The sequence below is a fragment of the Puntigrus tetrazona genome, chromosome 16 (genome assembly GCF_018831695.1).
Source record: "Puntigrus tetrazona isolate hp1 chromosome 16, ASM1883169v1, whole genome shotgun sequence".
Lineage (NCBI taxonomy): Eukaryota > Metazoa > Chordata > Actinopteri > Cypriniformes > Cyprinidae > Puntigrus > Puntigrus tetrazona.
The window spans coordinates 23140159-23160766 of record NC_056714.1 but is presented as its reverse complement, the minus strand read 5'-3'; the positions used below and the strand labels follow the sequence as shown (position 1 = coordinate 23160766).

The following is a 20608-nucleotide window of genomic DNA, read 5'->3' as shown; positions in this document are numbered from 1 at the left end:
GGACGAATCAATAAATCAGGAGTAATTTACTGCCATTGTTGAAAAATATGCAATCATGTAATCCACAAAAAATTTACTGCAATATAATTAAAATGCAAAAAAAAGGAAAAAGTCATTTAGTCTAATTACAAGCATATAATGTTTGGAATCTAGATTATTTGGAGTCAGTTGTGTGTGTGTGTGTGTGTGTGTGTGTGTGTGTGACAAATCTGAATTTCCAGGAGTTTTATCCTGACAACACGCACGGTTTCTTCTTTTCTGAAACTTCACAGTTCATAAGTACCAGGATGTCTTCTTCTTGTCGATATCAGACTCATGTGCTTCAGGATGGAGGATTTAGATGCTGTAGACCTCAACGTCACCTAAGAGACATAACATTTATTTGACATTTAAAAATAGAATTAAAAATGAACGCCTCAATTTTTTTCAATAACTCAGGGTTGAAACAAAACCATCTTAAACATCTATAAAACATGTCTCATCATAAACATTTGCAAACAAGTCTTGAGTTAAGCTTAAGTGGTAAAAAAGAATGGTACAAGTAAATAAGGTCTCTTCAATATAACGGAAAAATCTGATAATATTAGGTCAAATGAAACGTCAAAGCCTACTTACACTGGACATGCAGGTTTCGGCCCTTATCGCTGGCTGTAGCCATGTCCTTATCTCATATGAAACACCTGCAATTCAGCAGCTGCTTATGCACTCACATTCACGCAGTCGTGTGACGAATATAGCATACCGACGAAACTCACCCTACGTAGTGCTGTCACCCCGCTGCACGGTCTTATGGCTTTTTTTTCTGTAGCGGAAGTAAACCGCAATGCAATGCAATGCAATGAAAAATGTAAAGAGTGATTACAAATCCAGTGGAGTAAAGATTACATAAACGTACTCAAATATATAGTCAGCAGGGAGTAAAAGCTGGTATCTTTAATATTCAGTCCGAGTACAAAGTTGTGAAAAAAAGATACTTAGGCGCCGTAACTAATTACGTTTATTCAAATATTGGGATTACACTGAGTTTTATTACATTTCAACAAAAGCAGGAAATGCAATAAAATCCTACACACATTTCAGCTTCATTTGTTTGCCTGCGTGACCGGCAAGTTCCTCTCGCGACAAACAGTGTACAGTATAAATATAAACAGAAGTGACTGCTAAATACGTATATCCTAACCCATTCGCTTTATTGTTGCTTTAAATGCACTCGCCCCAAAACTAAACCTGTCACGCTCGAAAGCATCACATAAACACGACTTCTGAATTTCATTCGCTCCTATGTGAAGTGGCGTTGACCTGCTGTAAAGTCACTGGAGTTCGGAGAGTCTATTTCGGCTGATCTGATTCATAAGAGTTAGTGTTTTTGCTACACCACTTCCCACAGACTTATTAGGCTACAGAAGACTTCGGTTTGATAAGGGACTTGAAAAGAAGAACTGTTGCACCTTGACATTTCACCACCTCTCAGACTGTGAGGTGTCACTCTTGTAGATGCGTGGCGTTTGACAGATCCCTAAAGTGCACTACTTGTTAGTCGACTTCCAACCAGGTGCTCGCATGCGTTTTTTTGTCACTCGTGCACCGAAAACCTAGCCAGGTGGACAGACAGCCGCAGATTATTATGGTCTGTCGCCAGCGGCCTGGGGTTTCCCTGGAGACCATGTGACTGGTGTTGTTTTTTTTCTTCCCTCTCTTTTAGGAGTTGTGTTTATTATGGGATGTCAGAGCGGCCTGCTTATGACTATTATGGGATGCCTGAGAGGGCGGGAGGGGGCAGTGTCTCCATAGCAACGTGGTTGCTAAGGGGGCAGGGACTAAGAAAGGGGAAGGCAGTGTGTACTTGCTGGTACTGTGTGCGAGGGGGAGATGATTATTATGGTCTGTAGGTTGCGAGGTAACTATGCAGAGTTGAGTGAGTGTTGTAGGGAGGGGGGAGCGTGCCTAGGATTATTATGGGATGTCTCTACCCCCCCTGATTTCTTTGTGTGTATGAGGATGTTCGCTTCTGGTCACTGACGCTGGGGAAAGGGGAGAAGAGTGGACGACGTCTCCCAAAGATTTACACCTTTTCGGAGCTTCTTTTTGTTTTTCAGTGATAGGTAGTAGTAACCTGCAGCTTTCGCGTCAGACTAAAGCTGATCATACCGCCGACTATCTACACCTTGGACTGACCTGTAAGTCAATTCCTCCCACCCACCTCCAACCGCCTGCGTTGAAAAAAATATGTACATGCAAATACAATTGCGTTTCTCGGCGAGTTTTTAAAGCATGAAGCAAAAAAAATAAACAAACATATCTAAAAAATACTAGTGACTTACAACTGTGAGACACCGCGTTATAAATCGCCGTGTGGTGTTTGTCGGGGGCTTCGCGACCTCCGCGTGTTATTTTTTTTCATGGAGGAAAGTTTTAAAGACACGAATCTGACCAGAAACGAAGGCAGATAAGCGCTTTAACTCAACTCATCCAGCCGGCTGCCATTTTCCCTGCAGCCGGATCACTTGACTATGTTTGCTAGCTTTGCTAACTTGATTGACAGCTAAGTTGAGGCGTCTTTCGCTCGGACCGAGCGAGAAAGTTTACGAAAAAAGCCGAAATGACACGATTAAGTCAAACTCTTTTTAACACTGCACGCCGTGTGATGTTGGAGTTATGAAATGTCACCAGCGTTAAATGATTTTTAATACGTATTAACACAGTTAGCCTCCCCTATCACTTGTTTATCTCCATCTGCCAGCATGTGTTGCAGCTAAAAAAACCAAACCAAAATATTGTTGTCATTTCTATTTTATGAAGCGTCCGGACGGGAATATGTCGGGGAGTGAAGACGACAGGGACCATTTTGGACCCATGAGAGATGGTAAGGTTTAGCTGTCCTGTCAGGACCCTCATTAACCACATCGTGTTATATAACGTCCCCAAATGAGCCCAAACAAGCAAATTGACTGGTAACATGTCAGGATACTTCTAACCAAATCGATATTTTTGTAAGGTGAACGCTGCTAGATTTAATGTTTATGTAGTTTGCTCTAGCTGGCGAGCCACGTGTTACTGCATCAAACGCCTATATAAAGCCAAATCTTTAGTTTATAATGCAGAAGCGGCGAGCTGTATACAAGTCAAACCACTTCCTGTATCATTGGTCTGCAGCAGATGTAAAAATGAAAGATAAATCTCATTGTTACTGACTCCGTAGTACGCTAAGATCGAAAAATACCGTGAATATCGTTATCACAGTGTGTCAAAGCCATTTGTTTTGCTTTCCTGTTCCGGCCGCCTTCGGTTATAGCGTTGCTAGCGCAGCCTATCAGCAGAGAGCTTATAATAAATGAATGATTTCAAAAGCAAGAGCCTTATGCCCTAGTTTCACTGCTGCTGACATATTTGGACAGTAGACTTGCATCTTGAGGCGGAAATGTACAAAAATAATGTATTCTGAAGGCTTTAAACTCCAATGAAAACCCCAACATCTTAATGTGCTATATTATCTTCAGTCGTTGTATTCAAGACGTCATAAAGTGAATTAAAAGTACTGTATCAGTTCAGAAAGGATAGGAATTCAAGTAACAACAAAATTGAGATTGTTTGGCTTTAATTGTTCGTGATTGATGCATTCTGTGTGTCTGTGTTTTGGACAGATGATGCCGATGAACCAATATCGGAGGCAGAAACACCCAAATCCAAAAAGAAGAAGAAAGCTAAGAAAAGCCGTGAAAGCAGGAGCAGTAAACGACAGAAAGTCCTCAGAGAGGTCAGTGGAGCGTACCTTTAGGGTCTGAATATATGCTGTATTTAGATATACAGCTACACACTTCCATTCAAAGTTTGTTGTCAGATTTTCTTTTTCTTGTATAAAATTAAATAAATAGCCTTACTTATTTATCAATAATAATTTTCTAATGTAGTAATCATGTACTAAAGACTGAATTTTAACATTTTTTTATGTAAATAATTTTTACAATAGCCTATTACTGTTTTTACTTTCATTTTGATCAAATAAATGTAGCCTTATTAAGCATAAAACGTCTTTCAAAAACAGTGTGTCTGTATTCATCACTCCAGTGTCACATCAGTCATCATTTGTCATTACCGTCACCGTTAAACATGTTTATGTAAACAAGCACTAAACTGAAATGTTCTTGCTTGAGTTCATCTGATATTAGCATCTTTCCTTGGGTGGTTATTGTGGTCTAGGATGTTCCTGTCAGCTCTCCTGAAGTCATGGAAGCAATTCGAATGGTTGAAGGTGAGGAAGACGAGGAGGAAAGAGTGATACGATCTGAGAGTGAAGGGAGTGACTATGCCCCAAGCAAGAAGAAGAAGAAGAGATCCAGCTCGTCCAAGGAAAGGAAGAAGGGAGGTTCAGCTGGAGAAAAGGCTGGGGGCTCATCTGGAGGAAAAAGCAAACGTAAAGACCCAGAGCCTGAGGAGGAAGATGATGACGATGATGATGATGGTCAGGTAAGGGTTAGCCAATATGTGGCCATTGTTAATTTCGGGAATGGTATTAAAACCTTAGGACAACAAAAAAATGTTTACATGAAGGTGATCTGATAACTGCAAATATATGAATAAAAACATAGCATTTACAAAAAGAAATGGTCTCACAGTATTCATAATACAATTTGTCATGCCTGAGAGATATGTCGTTGTTATTATTCATTTATGTAGCTTTTTCGATCAGTGTTACTTATACACAAAGTACACATTCCTGGAAAAGTATAATAGAGATATTGAGCCTTGTCTATGCTTTCACTCCGTACATTGTCACCACAACAAATATAAATGTTCAGTTTTATTTCTGTTTTTATTATTGTTCCTTTATATCTTTCATTTTCATTGTTTGTACGCTTTCAAAAGTTATTTTTAAGAAGTCTCCTCTTAATTATTGTGGAAACCATAATTATTTTTTTTAAAGGTTCAAAATATAATTGTTTTGTAATATTAAAATTGTAATTGTAAATTACTTTTGCTGTATTAAAGTTTATTTTATTAAAAAATACCGCTCCCAAACTTTTGAACAGTAGTGTATGTTTTTGGATAAAGGTTCAGGTCACATGTGTATATCTGGTTATATTTTTAGGATTACATTCTTTAGTGTTATTCACTTGTCATCCTCTGTTATCCTTTCACAGGAGCCCAAATCATCTTCTCAGCTATTAGCAGACTGGGGAATGAAAGACATCGACTACACCTTTACCCAGGAGGACTACAACTCTCTCACCAATTACAAAGCTTTCAGTCAGTTTGTCAGGTAGAACAGCAGTCTCTTTTTGTCCCATTTCTATTACCTTATGTAAACATCTTTATATAATATCCTATTGCTATTTTACACTATTGAATAATCTGAAATATTTTTCTCTCCCTCTTCCTGTTTAGACCTTTAATAGCTGCTAAGAACCCTAAGATCGCTGTGTCAAAGATGATGATGGTTTTGGGGGCTAAATGGCGAGAGTTCAGCACTAATAATCCCATGCGAGGCTCAGCGAGTGCAAACGCAGCCCTGGCAGCTGCCAACGTTGCTGCTGCAGTGGAGAGTATGGTGACCAGGGTGGATGGAGGAGGGGCTGCTCCCATGGCCACACCCACATCAACAGCAGCTCCTGCTGCACCACCCCCACCCCAGCAGCCCCCAGCAGTCCCCCTGCGAAAAGCCAAGACCAAAGAGGGCAAAGGTCAGAGGAAATATGAAATTTAATTATAAATCAAAATGTCAGGATCAGAAATAATTAAGAAAAAAAGGAATTTTTTTGGAAGTTTATTATGTGTTTTTTTTTTATCTACTAAAAAGTGTTTGTGTCATTTATATATCTGATCTAGGCCCAAATGCACGTAGAAAGACAAAGTCCACCCCAAAGCCCCAGGACAAAAAATCTAAAGCGAAGAAAGTGGCTCCACTCAAGATTAAACTGGGCAATTTCAAGAGAAAACGTTCATCCGTACGTATATATTCTGCTTGCATATATTTCTGCAACATAAAGTTAATTAGCTAAATAACACATTATTATTAATATTTAATATTATTGCTATTATAGTAATTAAATATGTGAAGTATATACATGTATAATATATAAGATATAACCTTTATTTTACATTTTTTTACTGTATTTGATTGAATAAAAGCATAAATAATTGCTTTGGTACGTATTAGGAGAATTCTTTCAATTCAAGAATTCTTTTCCCAACCCCAAAATGATTCCTTATTTTTATGGCTAACATTGCTAACTTATTTTGCATCCCTTCGCCCATTGTTCTTTCTGTCAGAGCGGTGAGGATGATGATGGTGAGAGCGATTTTGACAGTTTCTCCATAAGTGATGGATCTAATAGTCTGAGCAGCCGCTCCAAAAGTAAAAAATCCAAGAGCTCCAAGAAGAAGAAGAGTGAGTGAAAAACGGCACAACTCCGCATTATCAACACAAATGAACATTACGTATTTGGGCCATTTATTAAAAACCCTTCTTTTCTTTCGTAGTGGATGAGGAGGCTGACGGCTATGAGACTGATCATCAGGACTACTGTGAGGTGTGTCAGCAGGGTGGTGAGATCATTCTGTGTGACACCTGTCCGAGAGCCTATCACATGGTGTGTCTGGATCCTGACATGGAGAGAGCCCCAGAGGGCACATGGAGCTGCCCCCACTGTGTACGTCCATATAACCATGTTTAAAATAAATTTCTGTTCTTGAGTTGCCATTGGCTCATCGAGTAAAATCTGCATTCTCTGTGTGTGTTTATGTGCACTCTTTCTCTACCATTGACATGTGTCTGTTGATTATGCATCATTTATGTCTCTTGCTCTCAGGAGAAGGAGGGAATTCAGTGGGAGGCTCGTGAGGAGAGTTCTGAGGGTGAAGAGGAGAATGATGATGGAAGGAGGGATGATGGAGAGGTAGAAGAGGAGGACGATCATCATATGGAGTTTTGTCGAGTGTGTAAGGATGGAGGGGAGCTGCTGTGCTGTGACACATGCCCCTCGTCCTATCATTTACACTGTCTCAACCCTCCTCTGCCAGACATCCCCAACGGAGAATGGATCTGCCCACGCTGCCTGGTGAGAGACGAATCATATAGCGTGATAGTCCAAATCTATGTTTTGGATTAGGTTTTCTTCAGGTTTTTATTTGTAGAGATGCCAGTGAAATATGTAGGATTAGCATTATTGATGCATCCAAATTAACACTTATTTCATTTACGGTTTAATTTAGCAAAATATGGAATATACTGTCTTCCGTTTTTGCAGAGTCTTCCACTGAAGGGCAAAGTCCAGAAAGTCCTGGCCTGGCGCTGGGGTGAAGCCCCTTCCCCTATGCCCGTCCCACGTCCTGCAGACCTTCCAGCCGATGCTCCGGATCCTCCTCCTATGATTGGTCGGAAGGAGAGAGAGTTCTTTGTGAAGTGGTGCAACATGTCTTATTGGCACTGTTCATGGGTCCAGGAACTACAGGTGACACAAATAATGAAATATTTTTGTCTTAAATAGGTATAATAATGAAACAATAAATGTTTAAATAATAAATGTTTTAAAATAATACATCAACAGTTTTAAATTCTAAAAATTTATTTTGGCATCACTACATTAATGTACAGTGTGAAAATTTTCAATTTGAAAAGATTACATTTACATTTTTTGTGTTTTTGCATATTAAGTAAACATTACATACCATCAATGGTAATCTAAATGTAAAAATAGAAGAAAATGAGTATGCAGGTTTTTTTTCCCAATATTGACCTATTTAAAAAATCTAATGGCTGATGTTGTTTTAAGATATTGTACAGTGACATAAAGTTAGTTACACATTTATATACTATACATTGCAAAATATGCATAATAATAAATGCAGTTTTGTTTTTGTTTATTAGTAAAATAATACAATAATTTATACTTTTGTTTCTCTTCGCAGTTGGAGCTGAACTGTCAGGTAATGTTCCGTAATTACCAGCGAAAAACAGATATGGAGGAACCCCCCAATCTAGAGATGGGTGCGGAGGGAGATGAGGATAAGAGCTGCAAGAGAAAAAATAAAGATCCCTTTTACGCCCGTATAGAGGATCAGTATGGGCGCTTTGGAGTAAAGTTAGAGTGGCTCTTCATCCACCGCATCTTAAACCACAGGTGAGAATGTTAATATGCCAAAGCCTGTTGAAGAATGACATATGCTGAACTGTTTGGGCATTCATTTCTCTCATTCTCTCTGGCAGTGTGGATAAGAAGAATAATGTTCACTATCTGATCAAATGGAGAGATTTGGCATATGATCAATCAACCTGGGAGTCTGAAGACATGGACATCCCAGACTATGAGACCTTTAAACAACATTACTGGAACCACAGGTACATGCACGCAGGCCTACTTTACACATATGCACACCAGTGTGAAACAATTTTGAGTGCAGTTATATATTAATCTGTATACCTTCTTTTTTCTGTTTGTCAGGGAGCTGATGCTTGGAGAGGAGGGTAGACCGGGTAAAAAGATGAAGAAGGTGAAAGTGAGGAAGACAGAAAGACCTCCTGCTAATCCTGTGGTGGATGTAAGGAACCTTAGAACAGCACGGTTTAACTTTTATCTACTTTGTTGACTAGGATAGAATTTTAAAACTGAACACTTTTAGATTGGAGCCATTCAGTGCAAATTTGAACTAGACCCACTTTTTTTCTGTTTCATGTTTCACACTTTTTTCCCATAATTTACTGTTTTCTCAAGTGTATCCATTAATTCTATTTATATAATAACCTATTTAACTAACAATGATGTAATGTTTTTCCTCTCTGTTACTTTCAGCCCACTATAAAGTTTGATAGGCAGCCGGATTATCTGGACTCTACTGGCGGCACGCTTCACCCGTACCAGCTTGAGGGACTGAACTGGTTGCGTTTTTCTTGGGCTCAGGGCACAGACACCATCCTGGCTGATGAGATGGGTCTTGGAAAGACAGTTCAGACTGCTGTCTTCCTCTATTCACTCTACAAAGAGGTGTGTTTCTTAAATTTTTTGAAGGACCCTACTGTTCAGGAATGTTGGTCTGTTTTTTGGAAAAAAGTTGTCCAAGTCTACATTTATTTGCTATAATTAAATAAAAAAATAAAAAAATAAAAATGGTTACCTTTGTATTATTTGTTATTTTATTATTATATATTATTATTATTACTCGTTAAAATGACAGTTCTTTTCTTTTTTTATTTAAATGTAATTTATTCCTGTGATGACAGAATTTTCAGGAGCTATTGATGAAATTTTCATGTCATGGTCATTCAGAAATCATTCTAATATGCTGATTAGTTTTAATTCATTTTAGTGCAATAAATGGTTTCTAGAAAGAGGTTTACCATAAAAGCTATTGTTTATAATGTGGCACTTAAGTTTATAATACAGTACGTTTGGTAATGTTCTCTCTCAGGGTCATTCGAAGGGGCCATTCCTGGTCAGTGCTCCTCTGTCCACCATCATTAACTGGGAGAGGGAATTTGAGATGTGGGCCCCAGACATGTATGTGGTTACTTATGTGGGTGATAAAGACAGCAGAGCTGTCATACGAGAGAATGAATTCTCCTTTGAGGACAACGCCATCCGCGGTGGGAAGAAGGCCTCCAAAATGAAGGTATGAAACCCAGAGGAAAAGAGGTTTGGGAGTGGAGTTGATACAGTAGTAACCATAAACTAAACATAGATAAATTTATATAAATTAGTGCAACATCTGCTTTGTGGTTTTCATTGTGTGGTTCCTGAATATCTCTTCACCTTTGTAGAAAGAGGCTTCTGTAAAGTTCCATGTGCTGCTGACCTCCTATGAGCTGATCACAATCGATCAAGCCATCCTGGGCTCCATTGACTGGGCTTGTCTTGTAGTAGATGAAGCCCATAGGCTGAAAAATAACCAGTCAAAGGTAAGCTCCATGTGTCCGATGAGTGATACACAAAAATATTTACTAATTAAAGGATTTGTTCATCCAAGAATCAAAATACTGTCATCACCCGCTTGACTTTCCAAACCCTGTATGATTTTATTTTATTTAAAATTCTTACAAAAATGTATTGGCTGTTGTTTCATTTTAAATGTTGTTTAATTGATTTTCATTCATTCTGACTGATCGCGTTTTCTGTTATCCAGTTTGATTTGGTTTACAAAACCAGTTTCAATGATTCATTCATAAATCTAATTAGATTGTTTAGTTTCCCTCCCGATTTTAGCCGTCATCTTCTCCATTACATATATTTAGTTTAGTGTGTAAACTATTATTACATAAGTTTAGAGTATCGTGAAAATGAATAGGTGATGACAGAAGTTTGATTTGTGAGAGATCTAGTTTTTTAATATTATAATTTAATAATATTATATAATATTATGTTGATGTGAAACTAATAAAATCTCTTTTATCTCTTTTTACCTCTCTCAGTTCTTTCGTGTGTTGAATAACTACCCTCTTCAGCATAAGCTGCTGTTGACAGGCACACCTTTACAGAACAACCTGGAGGAGCTCTTCCATCTGCTCAACTTCCTCACGCCTGAGAGATTCAAGTATGTATATATGTGTGTGTGTGTGTGTTCTTGATAAGCGAGTCTGATGAGGATGTTTGTGTTCCAAGAAGATTTTTTGTTTTTGTTTTTGCTGTTGTTCAGTACCAAATGTTTGTATGTTTCAGTAATCTGGAAGGTTTCCTGGAAGAATTTGCTGACATTGCTAAGGAGGACCAAATTAAGAAACTGCATGACATGCTGGGTCCACACATGCTCAGAAGACTCAAAGCTGATGTCTTCAAACACATGCCCTCAAAAACGGAACTCATTGTGCGAGTGGAGCTCAGCCCCATGCAAAAGTATGAAACATGTTTGGTGTTTGTCTGCTAAATATTCAGTACATTCTTTCCCCATTTACGCCACCTGCTGGACACCCTCTCTTTTATTTACAACATGATTCATTGAACTGTATGACTGACAATTTGATGATTCTTATCGCAAATTACAGTTGTAACTTAGCTGTATGGGCCATTCATGAGTTTTATATGGCAGTAGCCTCTGATTCAGTCTTTTTGTTTTTGTTTTTCTGGAACAGGAAGTACTACAAGTACATCTTAACACGCAACTTTGAAGCTCTGAACACTCGTGGAGGAGGAAACCAGGTGTCTCTGCTCAATGTGGTTATGGACCTAAAGAAGTGCTGTAACCACCCCTACCTCTTCCCGACAGCTGCTAATGTGAGCTTCTACACACTCACTCTCAACTAGGACAGTACCATTTTTACAGTAGAAATGGGGGCACTTACAGTACTTGGCTTTTGAATGAATAACAAGCTGAACGTTATGGGTCTGATTTTGCAGGAAGCCCCTAAGATGCCCAATGGCATGTATGATGGCAGTGCCCTCACAAAGTCTTCTGGGAAACTGATGCTTTTGTGTAAGATGCTGAAAAAACTGAAGGAGGGTGGACACAGAGTGCTTATATTCTCACAGGTACACACAAATACCTCACTCAGATATACTCGAATGTATGCTTAAGTATACTTAAAAAGTTTTGTGCATTGATGTAGATGACAAAGATGTTGGATTTGCTGGAAGACTTTTTGGAAAATGAGGGGTACAAGTATGAAAGGATAGACGGAGGGGTGACTGGAGGGATGAGGCAGGAAGCCATCGATAGATTCAATGGTGAGAACGGAGAAGCAACCCATTTTCATGAAATAACGGCAACATATCAGATGTTTTGTTCTGACAAAATCCTTCTCTTTTCACTCACTGCAGCTCCTGGTGCTCCTCAGTTTGTTTTCCTCTTGTCCACCCGAGCAGGGGGTTTGGGCATCAATTTGGCAACTGCTGACACTGTCATCATCTACGATTCTGACTGGAACCCGCACAACGACATCCAGGTAGAGGCGCCGTAAAATACCTGATGCTAAAACTGTCAACACCAGCATCTCTGCGACAGAGAGTCTGTGTGGGTGGACTCTTTCTGATACTCTCTCTCTCCTTTTCAGGCGTTTAGCAGGGCTCATCGTATTGGTCAAAATAAGAAGGTGATGATCTATCGATTTGTCACTAAAGCATCTGTAGAGGAGAGAATTACACAGGTGAGATATGAAATTGCAGTTTAATACCCAGGCAAATACGAAACTATGTATTTTTTCAAAAGAAAAAAAAACCACCAGCTCTAGCAATAGTCATCTCATGGCACTTGTGTTTCAGGTGGCAAAGAAAAAGATGATGTTGACTCACCTGGTGGTGCGGCCTGGTCTGGGCTCCGCCAAGGCTGGATCTATGTCCAAACAAGAGTTGGATGACATCTTGAAATTTGGCACAGAACAGCTTTTCAAAGACGAGCTTGGAGAAGGTTTCTACGAATGCTTCATCTTCTGAACATAACCTTGCTTTGAGATTAGAAAAATAACACATTTGAAAGAATAATAATAACATTTAAAAGCTACTTAACACATTTACATTTTAGTTGAGGGTTTGTAGGTGACAAGTTTTGTGTATCAATCACTATCGCATGAACTACAGAAAGCGTCCCCAAACATAAGCTGCTGTGGTTTAGGTGTGAAGTTCTGCTTTCAGTTGTTTAAGTTTATTTAGAGCTTAAAACTACCCACGACATTCCTAAACACTAATGTTGTTAAGATTTATTCTGATGCTGTGGTAGGTTTAATGGCTTTTGAAATATATTGCTAAAACTAAAATTAATTATATTTTTATGGTGAGACAGAGAAAAAGTAGTAAAGTAAAAACAAAATCTAAATCTGACACATTAGTCTGACCGTGGCAACCGAAAACTTGGTCATTGGGCAGCAAAAGTAAATCCCGCTGAATATCGATGCATGTGAAGTACTTCTAGTACTAGACAAAACAGAAATTACATAAGGTGAATAAGTAATGTAAATAATCCACACAATAAATGAAAGGGACAGAGTGAACACTAAAATCAGTTCTAAATCAAATAAATCTGTCCTCCAGGTGACAATAAGGAGGAAGACAGCAGTGTGATCCACTATGATGACAAGGCGATTGATCGGTTGTTGGATCGAAACCAAGATGCAACAGATGACACAGAGCTGCAGAGTATGAATGAATACCTCAGCTCTTTTAAAGTGGCCCAGTATGTGGTCAAAGATGAGGATGAGGAGGTAAGTTTGTGTGGGAGTGCGAGGAGGTGAGTTTGTGTGGGAGTGTCTTTGTGTGTCATGAATGTATATGTAGATCATATGGTGTGTCTCTGTCAGGAGGAGGATGTGGATAGAGAGATCATTAAGCAGGAAGAGAGTGTAGATCCTGATTACTGGGAGAAACTGTTGCGCCATCATTATGAGCAGCAGCAAGAAGATCTCGCTCGTCATCTGGGCAAAGGCAAGCGGCCACGCAAACCTGTCAACTACAACGACTGCTCACAGGAGGACAGAGGTAGTAGACGGGGTACAGACGCACTTTTAACGCTTTTTTTTTACTGCTCTTTCCCTGTACGTTTGTGACTGCTGTTGTAGATGAAGATGAACTTAATAGTGTGATCTCAGGTCTGGTTATTTGAATGTGATATTTTGTGTTTAAAATAATGCATTTATATTTATACGTTTTTATATGTATAATCTAGAAATTATTTAGTTTATTGGTGGAGGTGGTGGTTTAGATGTACATTTACCAGTCAAACATTTGGACACACCTACCCATTCTTTATTATTAATCTAAACTGAAACATGGGGATTATGTTGTATATTATGTACTAAAAATGTTAATCAGGTGGATAACTTTAATGTCTAAAATAGCTTAATTTAAAAAAATAATATAATTCACGCAATGTATATAAATGAAATAGATGGAATTATAGTGTTTAGATACGTTTTTAGATGAAAATCCTTTAAGATTATGGGAAACATAATATTCAGTCCAGTGTGTCCAAAAGTTTGACCATTTTGTTTTATGTGTCTGCATGAATCCTGGTTGTATTGTCCCCTTAAATTAAATATTTTCTTGTCAAGTAAACTCAGGTGCTTTGTAATATATTGCCTCACTCATTTATCTTTCCAGACTGGCAGGATGATCAGTCTGATAACCAGTCAGATTACTCTGTTGCTTCAGAGGAGGGTGATGAGGACTTTGATGAGCGATCTGAAGGTCAGGAAAAAAGCTAAACCATCCTTCTCTGAATAACCAGTTATTATATATTAATATTCACATGATCCTCTATTTTGTTGTTTTTAGCTAACTCTCGAAGACCAAGTCGCAAAGGCTTGAGGAATGACAAAGATAAACCCTTGCCTCCTCTACTGGCCAGAGTGGGAGGAAACATTGAGGTTCAACTTCAGTTAAATTTCAACTTGTTTCTTCTATTCCCTCCACACACTCAGCTATAGTTAACCTGTCTTTCCTCATTAGGTATTGGGCTTCAATGCACGACAAAGGAAGGCCTTCCTGAATGCAGTGATGCGTTATGGGATGCCTCCCCAAGATGCCTTCACCACTCAATGGCTCGTTAGAGACCTGCGAGGCAAATCAGAGAAGGAGTTTAAGTAAGTCTGACTGTCCTTAGTGTTTTTATTATTTTTATTTTTTTTATTTTTTAAACCTCATGTACTTGAAGACTCTCTCTCTTTTTCTCAGGGCATATGTGTCCCTCTTTATGCGTCACCTGTGTGAGCCAGGCGCCGACGGGGCAGAAACATTTGCTGATGGCGTTCCACGGGAAGGACTGTCACGACAACATGTTCTCACGCGCATAGGTGTAATGTCACTAATCCGCAAAAAGGTGTGTGAGGTTATGCTTGCTATTGTTCTAGTGGTTAGGACTGAGCTATTTGATTTTTTTTTTTTTGGAATGACAGTGGTGTTATAGGATTGCATTTTTTTTTAATATTTACAGGTGCAGGAGTTTGAGCATGTTAATGGTCAGTGGTCAATGCCCTGGATGAAAGAACTGGAGGAAAGCAAAAGAGCGGCAGCCATTGCAGCAGGAGAAGATCCAAAAACGCCCTCTACTGGGACACCTGCAGATACCCAGCCTAACACACCAGCACCAGGTACACACATGTATATGAGTGTTGTTATTGTTAACTAAAAACTAAAGCTACTACACTATAGACTATCATAAAAGCTATATAGACATTTTTGGAAATTAACTAGCTGAATCGAAATACTAATAAATATAATAATGCTATAAAATATAATTACTTGTACAAATAAAACCATCCCATATGAGTCAGTTACATAATATTGAGCAATTGCGGTTAAAATGTGTTGTGACTAATAAAAATCATATGGTCCGGTGAAGGGAAAAAAACTAAACGTATCATTTAAAATAATTCAACCTTTTTATGTGACAAGTTACATAATCTATTCCCAGAAGAAGATTTTTTTCTTCATTCACAGATAATTTGTCCAGTATCTCTGCATTAATCATTCTCTGTTTTTAATCCAAACAGAAGACCTTTCCAAGAGCGATGATGTAAAAGAGCTAGAGGAGAAGATGGAAGGGGATGGAGAGAAAGAGACGAAAGGCTCCAGACAGGAGGATGAGGTACTTGGTATTTACAGTCTCCTTTTTTCACTTCACTTTCTTGTTTCTTTTCTCTGTATTTTTAAACACTTTCCCTTTGTAAACACCTGCCTGCCTCATTTTTTTCTCAGGTCATTGAGATTCCTGATGAAGGTGAGAAATCCCCCAGTCCAACAAAGAAAGAGGAGAATAAGGACAGGGAGAGAGAGACCAACTCGCCATCAGCAGAAAAGGATGGAGGAAGCAGAAATGAAGCAAATGAAAAGGAGGGAGACAAAGAGAAGTCCACTGAATTAAAGGACGGCTCATCTTCAGATGTCAAAGCCGAAAGTTCAGATGCCACAGGCAGTGTAGACTCATCCAAAACCAAAGGTGAGGTGCTAAGCACTACCTAAAATGACTGAAATGCAAAATGCTAAAATGACCAAATTGACTCTTCTGGTAAAGGCACCCTGTGTAGCAAAACCAGATGCAGGATTGCAGTTTGAATTTTAATGATAGGAATTCAAATTAAAATGAACTGAAATTCAAAGTAATGCATGAAATGTCAAATTCTATTAATTGAAAGTGAGAGAGTTCAACAACCCTGATTTCACATTGCGCAAATACTCCGTTTCAGAAGAATCTGAAGACAAGACAGAAAAAATGGAAACTAGCCCAGCAAGAGATGAGAAGAAAGGTATGTGTTAATACAAATAACACATTTATATCACAGATGACTGTTACAGTGAATAATCTGTCTTTCTGTCCTCAAAAAGAGCTGAAAGACGAGAAGGACGGAGTGAAGTCAGAGGACTCTGCTAAGCTGCAAAATGGAGAGAATGCCAAAGAGACAAGTGGAGGAGTAGATGGAGTGAGCGAGGAGAAGAAGAAAGCAGTGAAGCAGAGGTTCATGTTTAACATCGCTGATGGAGGTTTCACAGGTACACTGGGAATTTACTGTCTCTGTGTATGTGTACATGCTGCTGAATTCTGAATCAATGAACTCTCTGTTTTTCTCTCCAGAGCTTCACTCTCTCTGGCAGAATGAAGAGAGAGCTGCCACGGTCACAAAGAAGACTTATGAGATCTGGCATCGTCGCCATGACTACTGGCTGCTGGCTGGTATCATACAGTATCCTTAATGCCATCATTTTGATAATCTGTGTTTTCTAGTTCAGACACAACAATACATTTCCTTGCATCAATATCCTGTTTTAGTTTGCTTTATTATTAATTATTAATGGTATTTTATGTTGTTTTTAAAAATATAACATTTGTAAAAATATTTCTTGTTTATTGCTTGTATTATTTAAATTGCTCTACCAGTCAAAAGCTTAGACGCACAATTTAATTCTTTATTTACTAGCTCCTAAATTTAATTTAATTTTGTTCAGTTTTATTTATTTTATTTTCTAAAATACGTTACCAGTCCAAAATTTGGGAACTAAATTTTTCATTTTAAAATAATAGTAAAGTCACTAAAACTGGAGCTATGTAGTATACAAAAAAATGTTAAATCAAAACTTTGCTATAAATCAAAACCTCTACTACTGGAAACTTGTAGCTCTAGTATTCTTTAAAAAAAAAATACTATGTCTTCAAAGCAGATTTATTGCGTTATGTCCTTCACCTCTACTATCAGCCATGGTTACGCACGTTGGCAGGACGTACAGAATGACCCGAGGTTTGCCATCCTCAATGAGCCCTTCAAGGGAGAGATGAGCAGAGGAAACTTCCTCGAGATTAAGAACAAGTTTCTTGCTCGCAGGTTTAAGGTTAGAGATGTTACACGTTACAAAAAATGTACTCACTGACAGAGCTACACGGCTCTTCTTTCAAACGTTTCATTTCTATCTCTCTTTAGCTGCTGGAACAGGCTCTGGTGATCGAGGAGCAGCTTAGACGTGCTGCATATCTAAACATGACAGAGGACCCCTCTCACCCCTCCATGGCACTCAACACACGCTTCAGTGAGGTCGAGTGTCTGGCAGAGTCGCACCAGCACCTCAGTAAAGAGTCCATGTCAGGAAACAAACCTGCTAATGCAGTGCTACACAAAGGTACCTTAACTCCCATAACTTTATACTACACTATACTTTGGACTTACGTTTGCAATGCAGAAGTGTGCTAAAATCACAAATTAAATACAAAAAACTCATTTCTAGTCACCAGGACAAAAACTATTCACAGATACTTTCTTTTAATTAAAGCTAAAAGATGATCACGATGCTTTCATGAATTGTTAATCTAAATTGAATCTAAATGTAACAGAATTTCAAGGCAAATAATCTGGGTATCATTTATTCGATCATATATTTTTCAGTATAAAACCAAATCGAATAGACAAAAACAGCTCAAAAGAAAATGAACAATGCACTCAGGTTCTGTTTTGCTTTTGCTTTGTAATCTGGAAATGATTGTAACTTGTGACAATACATGTTAAAGTAGATACAGAGGCCTGATGGATTTGCATATAGTGATTTATGTATGTTTTGTTTATTTACAGAGTCATAATTGCATGATACTATGAAATAATTTTTTACGAAATGAAATGTAGCACCATTAAATAATTTGAAAATAAAATTATGCATTAGATATGAAAGTAAAACACCCAATGCTTCTAAAATTTCAAAACTGTTTTTAGCACAGCAATGCTCAAAGCCACAAAACTTCACACTTAGTTGCTCTTAGCTTACTTTTAGCACATTTGGCTTGATTATTGCTTCCTGTATCTACAGTAATGTTGTTTGAATGCAAAAATGAGTTTATTTACTTAAAATGTTCAAATAATTAAATCCATCCTACCACCATTCATTCTGTCAGTTCTCAAACAACTGGAGGAGCTACTCAGCGACATGAAGGCAGATGTCACCCGGCTCCCAGCAACCATCGCTCGGATTCCACCCGTCGCTGTGCGGCTGCAGATGTCAGAAAGAAGCATTCTTAGCCGGTTGGCCAGCCGAGGACCGGAGGTCACACAGACGCAGGCGCCACGCTGATGACCCCTGGATAAAGTTTTCACTCTTACCTCCCATAAGTCACAACGAGGAATCATCTCACACACAAACAGACACGCACCTGGGTCAGGTGATCAGATGCAATGTGTATGTGTATATATATATATATATATATATATATATATATATATATATATATATATATATATATATATATATATATATCTGAAATAAGTTCCAGCTGCCCACACTAGTTTGGACAGAAGAAGAGTGGAGCGGTTTCTAGCTAACACACTGTGGTTACCTAATGTTTCTTGTAAAGCTCAATTTAGAGGCATTCCAACCTCCTCCATTTGAAAATCCTGTGATCACACACCTACTGACCAGAGAGATGCATACGTATGTTAGAATACACAGCACCCAAACCGTTCTCCAGTGTCATCCAGATCAGGTTTTCCAGGTCACCTCCTCTGCACTGTTGTAAGCAATGCAGGGCAAGGTTGAAGAGCTGGTGTGGATTTTTGCCTTGCGTGGAATGGATCTTTGCAGTGGGGACTCTTTCCTCCTCAGGTGTGTTTTGTCGTAATTCACACTAGTTGAATCACTGTTTTTGTGTGTTTCCACAATTATGCTTCAAGCTTAAATTCGAAATGCCTGCTTGAACCCTGAAACATCATGTGGTTTCCAACTTGTGAAAGGTTTATGCTGATGTAAACACAATCCCTGTCCCAATACCCACATACATCTCAGTGTCCATACTTTGGTGACATAATGCCGGATAGACTGTCGGGTAATGATCCACTGAAGCAGGCTCTACAGAAATACCCTTCTAAAACACATAAACACTCTAAAAATGAAATCTAAAATGTCAACTAGAACACCTTATGTTTTTCACAGGTACAATTGGGACAGGGTCACAACTAGTATAAGGACATCAAATGACCTTCCATTCCTTTAGATTAAATATATATATTATAATCAAAAAAATGTTTAATTATGAGAACTGCTGCTTTAAGAACCCACATTTATTCCATTTTCTCTCTCCTGATTGGCTTGTGTATAACGTCATAGAAAATAAGTCCCAGTTCATTTTCCTTACAAGAGAAGACAAAATCCCCGTAGCACAGGTGAAAAAATGCAGCTCTTAATTTAATGTCTAATTTTACACTTTCAGAAGGTCTGAATATCTCACTTTGTAATTGTCGTTGTTACCCTGTTATTGTTATGTCTTATGTTTCTGTTTTGTTTTGTTTTTTAGACCTGCAATTAAAAGGTAACAAAGCTTGCAGCGTTCTGTCTCTTTATTTAGGTCTAGTTAATATTTTATATGAGCTTTTTTCATTTTTAGCTACATTTTAGATATTTTTACTGTGAAATGTACTGTGCATGTTACACGATGGGTGGCTTATGGGGTAGATGCGTCTTATATGTACGCAAAAACTCACTGACTACCAAGACTTTTCAGGTTTTCTATTTGGCGTGCTACTTATATGCATTTTCATGAGACCGGGCTCTTTTGAACACATTTTAATTTGTTTTAGCTCATTATTGATCCCCAAAAATGAATGTCCATTTTTGTGTTCAAATGTGTTTTGCAGAGTCAATCATATATGCAATATTTAGTCTCCCCCAAAAACCAGTTTGTAACACCTTCAGAAATATCACAACTTTGTATGAGAGCGTAAGGTGTTTTTAATCTGAATAGGATTGGGGGAAGTAGTCCGATTCATGCGAATCAATAAATGACAAAAAACAGGATGGGGGAAATTATGACAATTAACGAAAATGGCTGGGTGGAGGCAGATAACTTATCAGAGCCAAATGCTTTGGGCAGAGAAGATTTGCAAGTCTGGTTAGTTAAGGCTTCAGTTTGCATGTTGTTGGATCAGTCTGCATATACAATGCTCGATCTGTTCCATTCAAGTGCAGAACTGGACATCGGATAGTGTACATGCATTCACCAAGAGAAGAAGGCAGAAGTTTGTAATGTGGGTAAGGGACTTGGCTTCTTAAATGGCGGTACCATGGTACTTTGTGTTGCTTTGTTAGTGCAGATTGAAGTTAGAAATATTAATTATTATTTAAACAAATACATTTTTGCATGTTTTATTTAAAATTGCATATTTTTACAAGGTGATCCAACATTCTGGATTGAATCGTCTGGTGGAAACTTCTCTTTGCCCTCATATATT

General features: G+C 38.4%; 1 protein-coding gene across 3 annotated transcripts; it reads left to right on the top strand.

Annotated features, from left to right (window-relative positions):
* Positions 1-1864: 1864 nt before the first annotated feature.
* chd4b (chromodomain helicase DNA binding protein 4b) lies at positions 1865-19700 on the top strand. 3 transcript variants are annotated; one of them, XM_043260606.1, is made up of 40 exons: positions 1865-2177; positions 2800-2863; positions 3642-3754; positions 4198-4464; positions 5139-5257; positions 5383-5678; positions 5824-5942; positions 6268-6385; positions 6478-6647; positions 6807-7055; positions 7245-7448; positions 7906-8117; positions 8204-8335; positions 8439-8535; positions 8787-8978; positions 9403-9603; positions 9752-9889; positions 10400-10521; positions 10647-10820; positions 11057-11198; positions 11322-11453; positions 11531-11648; positions 11742-11866; positions 11975-12067; positions 12183-12327; positions 12948-13117; positions 13214-13403; positions 14013-14099; positions 14187-14278; positions 14361-14494; positions 14586-14730; positions 14845-15001; positions 15404-15498; positions 15609-15849; positions 16100-16156; positions 16236-16400; positions 16483-16591; positions 17102-17234; positions 17324-17519; positions 18283-19700. In XM_043260606.1, the coding sequence occupies exons 2-40, from the start codon at positions 2815-2817 to the stop codon at positions 18456-18458; spliced, it is 5874 nt and encodes a 1957-aa protein (XP_043116541.1). In that variant the 5' UTR covers positions 1865-2177; positions 2800-2814; the 3' UTR covers positions 18459-19700. The 3 variants fall into 3 exon arrangements, with proteins under 3 accessions (XP_043116541.1, XP_043116542.1, XP_043116540.1); XM_043260607.1 differs by having other exon boundaries at positions 1866-2177; positions 13214-13391; positions 16097-16156; XM_043260605.1 differs by having other exon boundaries at positions 1866-2177; positions 16097-16156.
* The last annotated feature ends 908 nt before the right edge of the window (positions 19701-20608 follow it).

What these genes read in the sequence shown, in the direction of transcription:
- chd4b (XM_043260605.1), top strand. Translation starts at nt 2,815, where the DNA reads ATGTCGGGGAGTGAAGACGACAGGGACCATTTTGGACCCATGAGAGAT. An exon ending in GACAGAAAGTCCTCAGAGAG is followed by an intron (nt 3,755 to 4,197) that starts GTCAGTGGAGCG and finishes ATTGTGGTCTAG; the next exon opens with GATGTTCCTGTCAGCTCTCC. An exon ending in AGACTCATCCAAAACCAAAG is followed by an intron (nt 15,850 to 16,096) that starts GTGAGGTGCTAA and finishes ACTCCGTTTCAG; the next exon opens with AAGAATCTGAAGACAAGACA.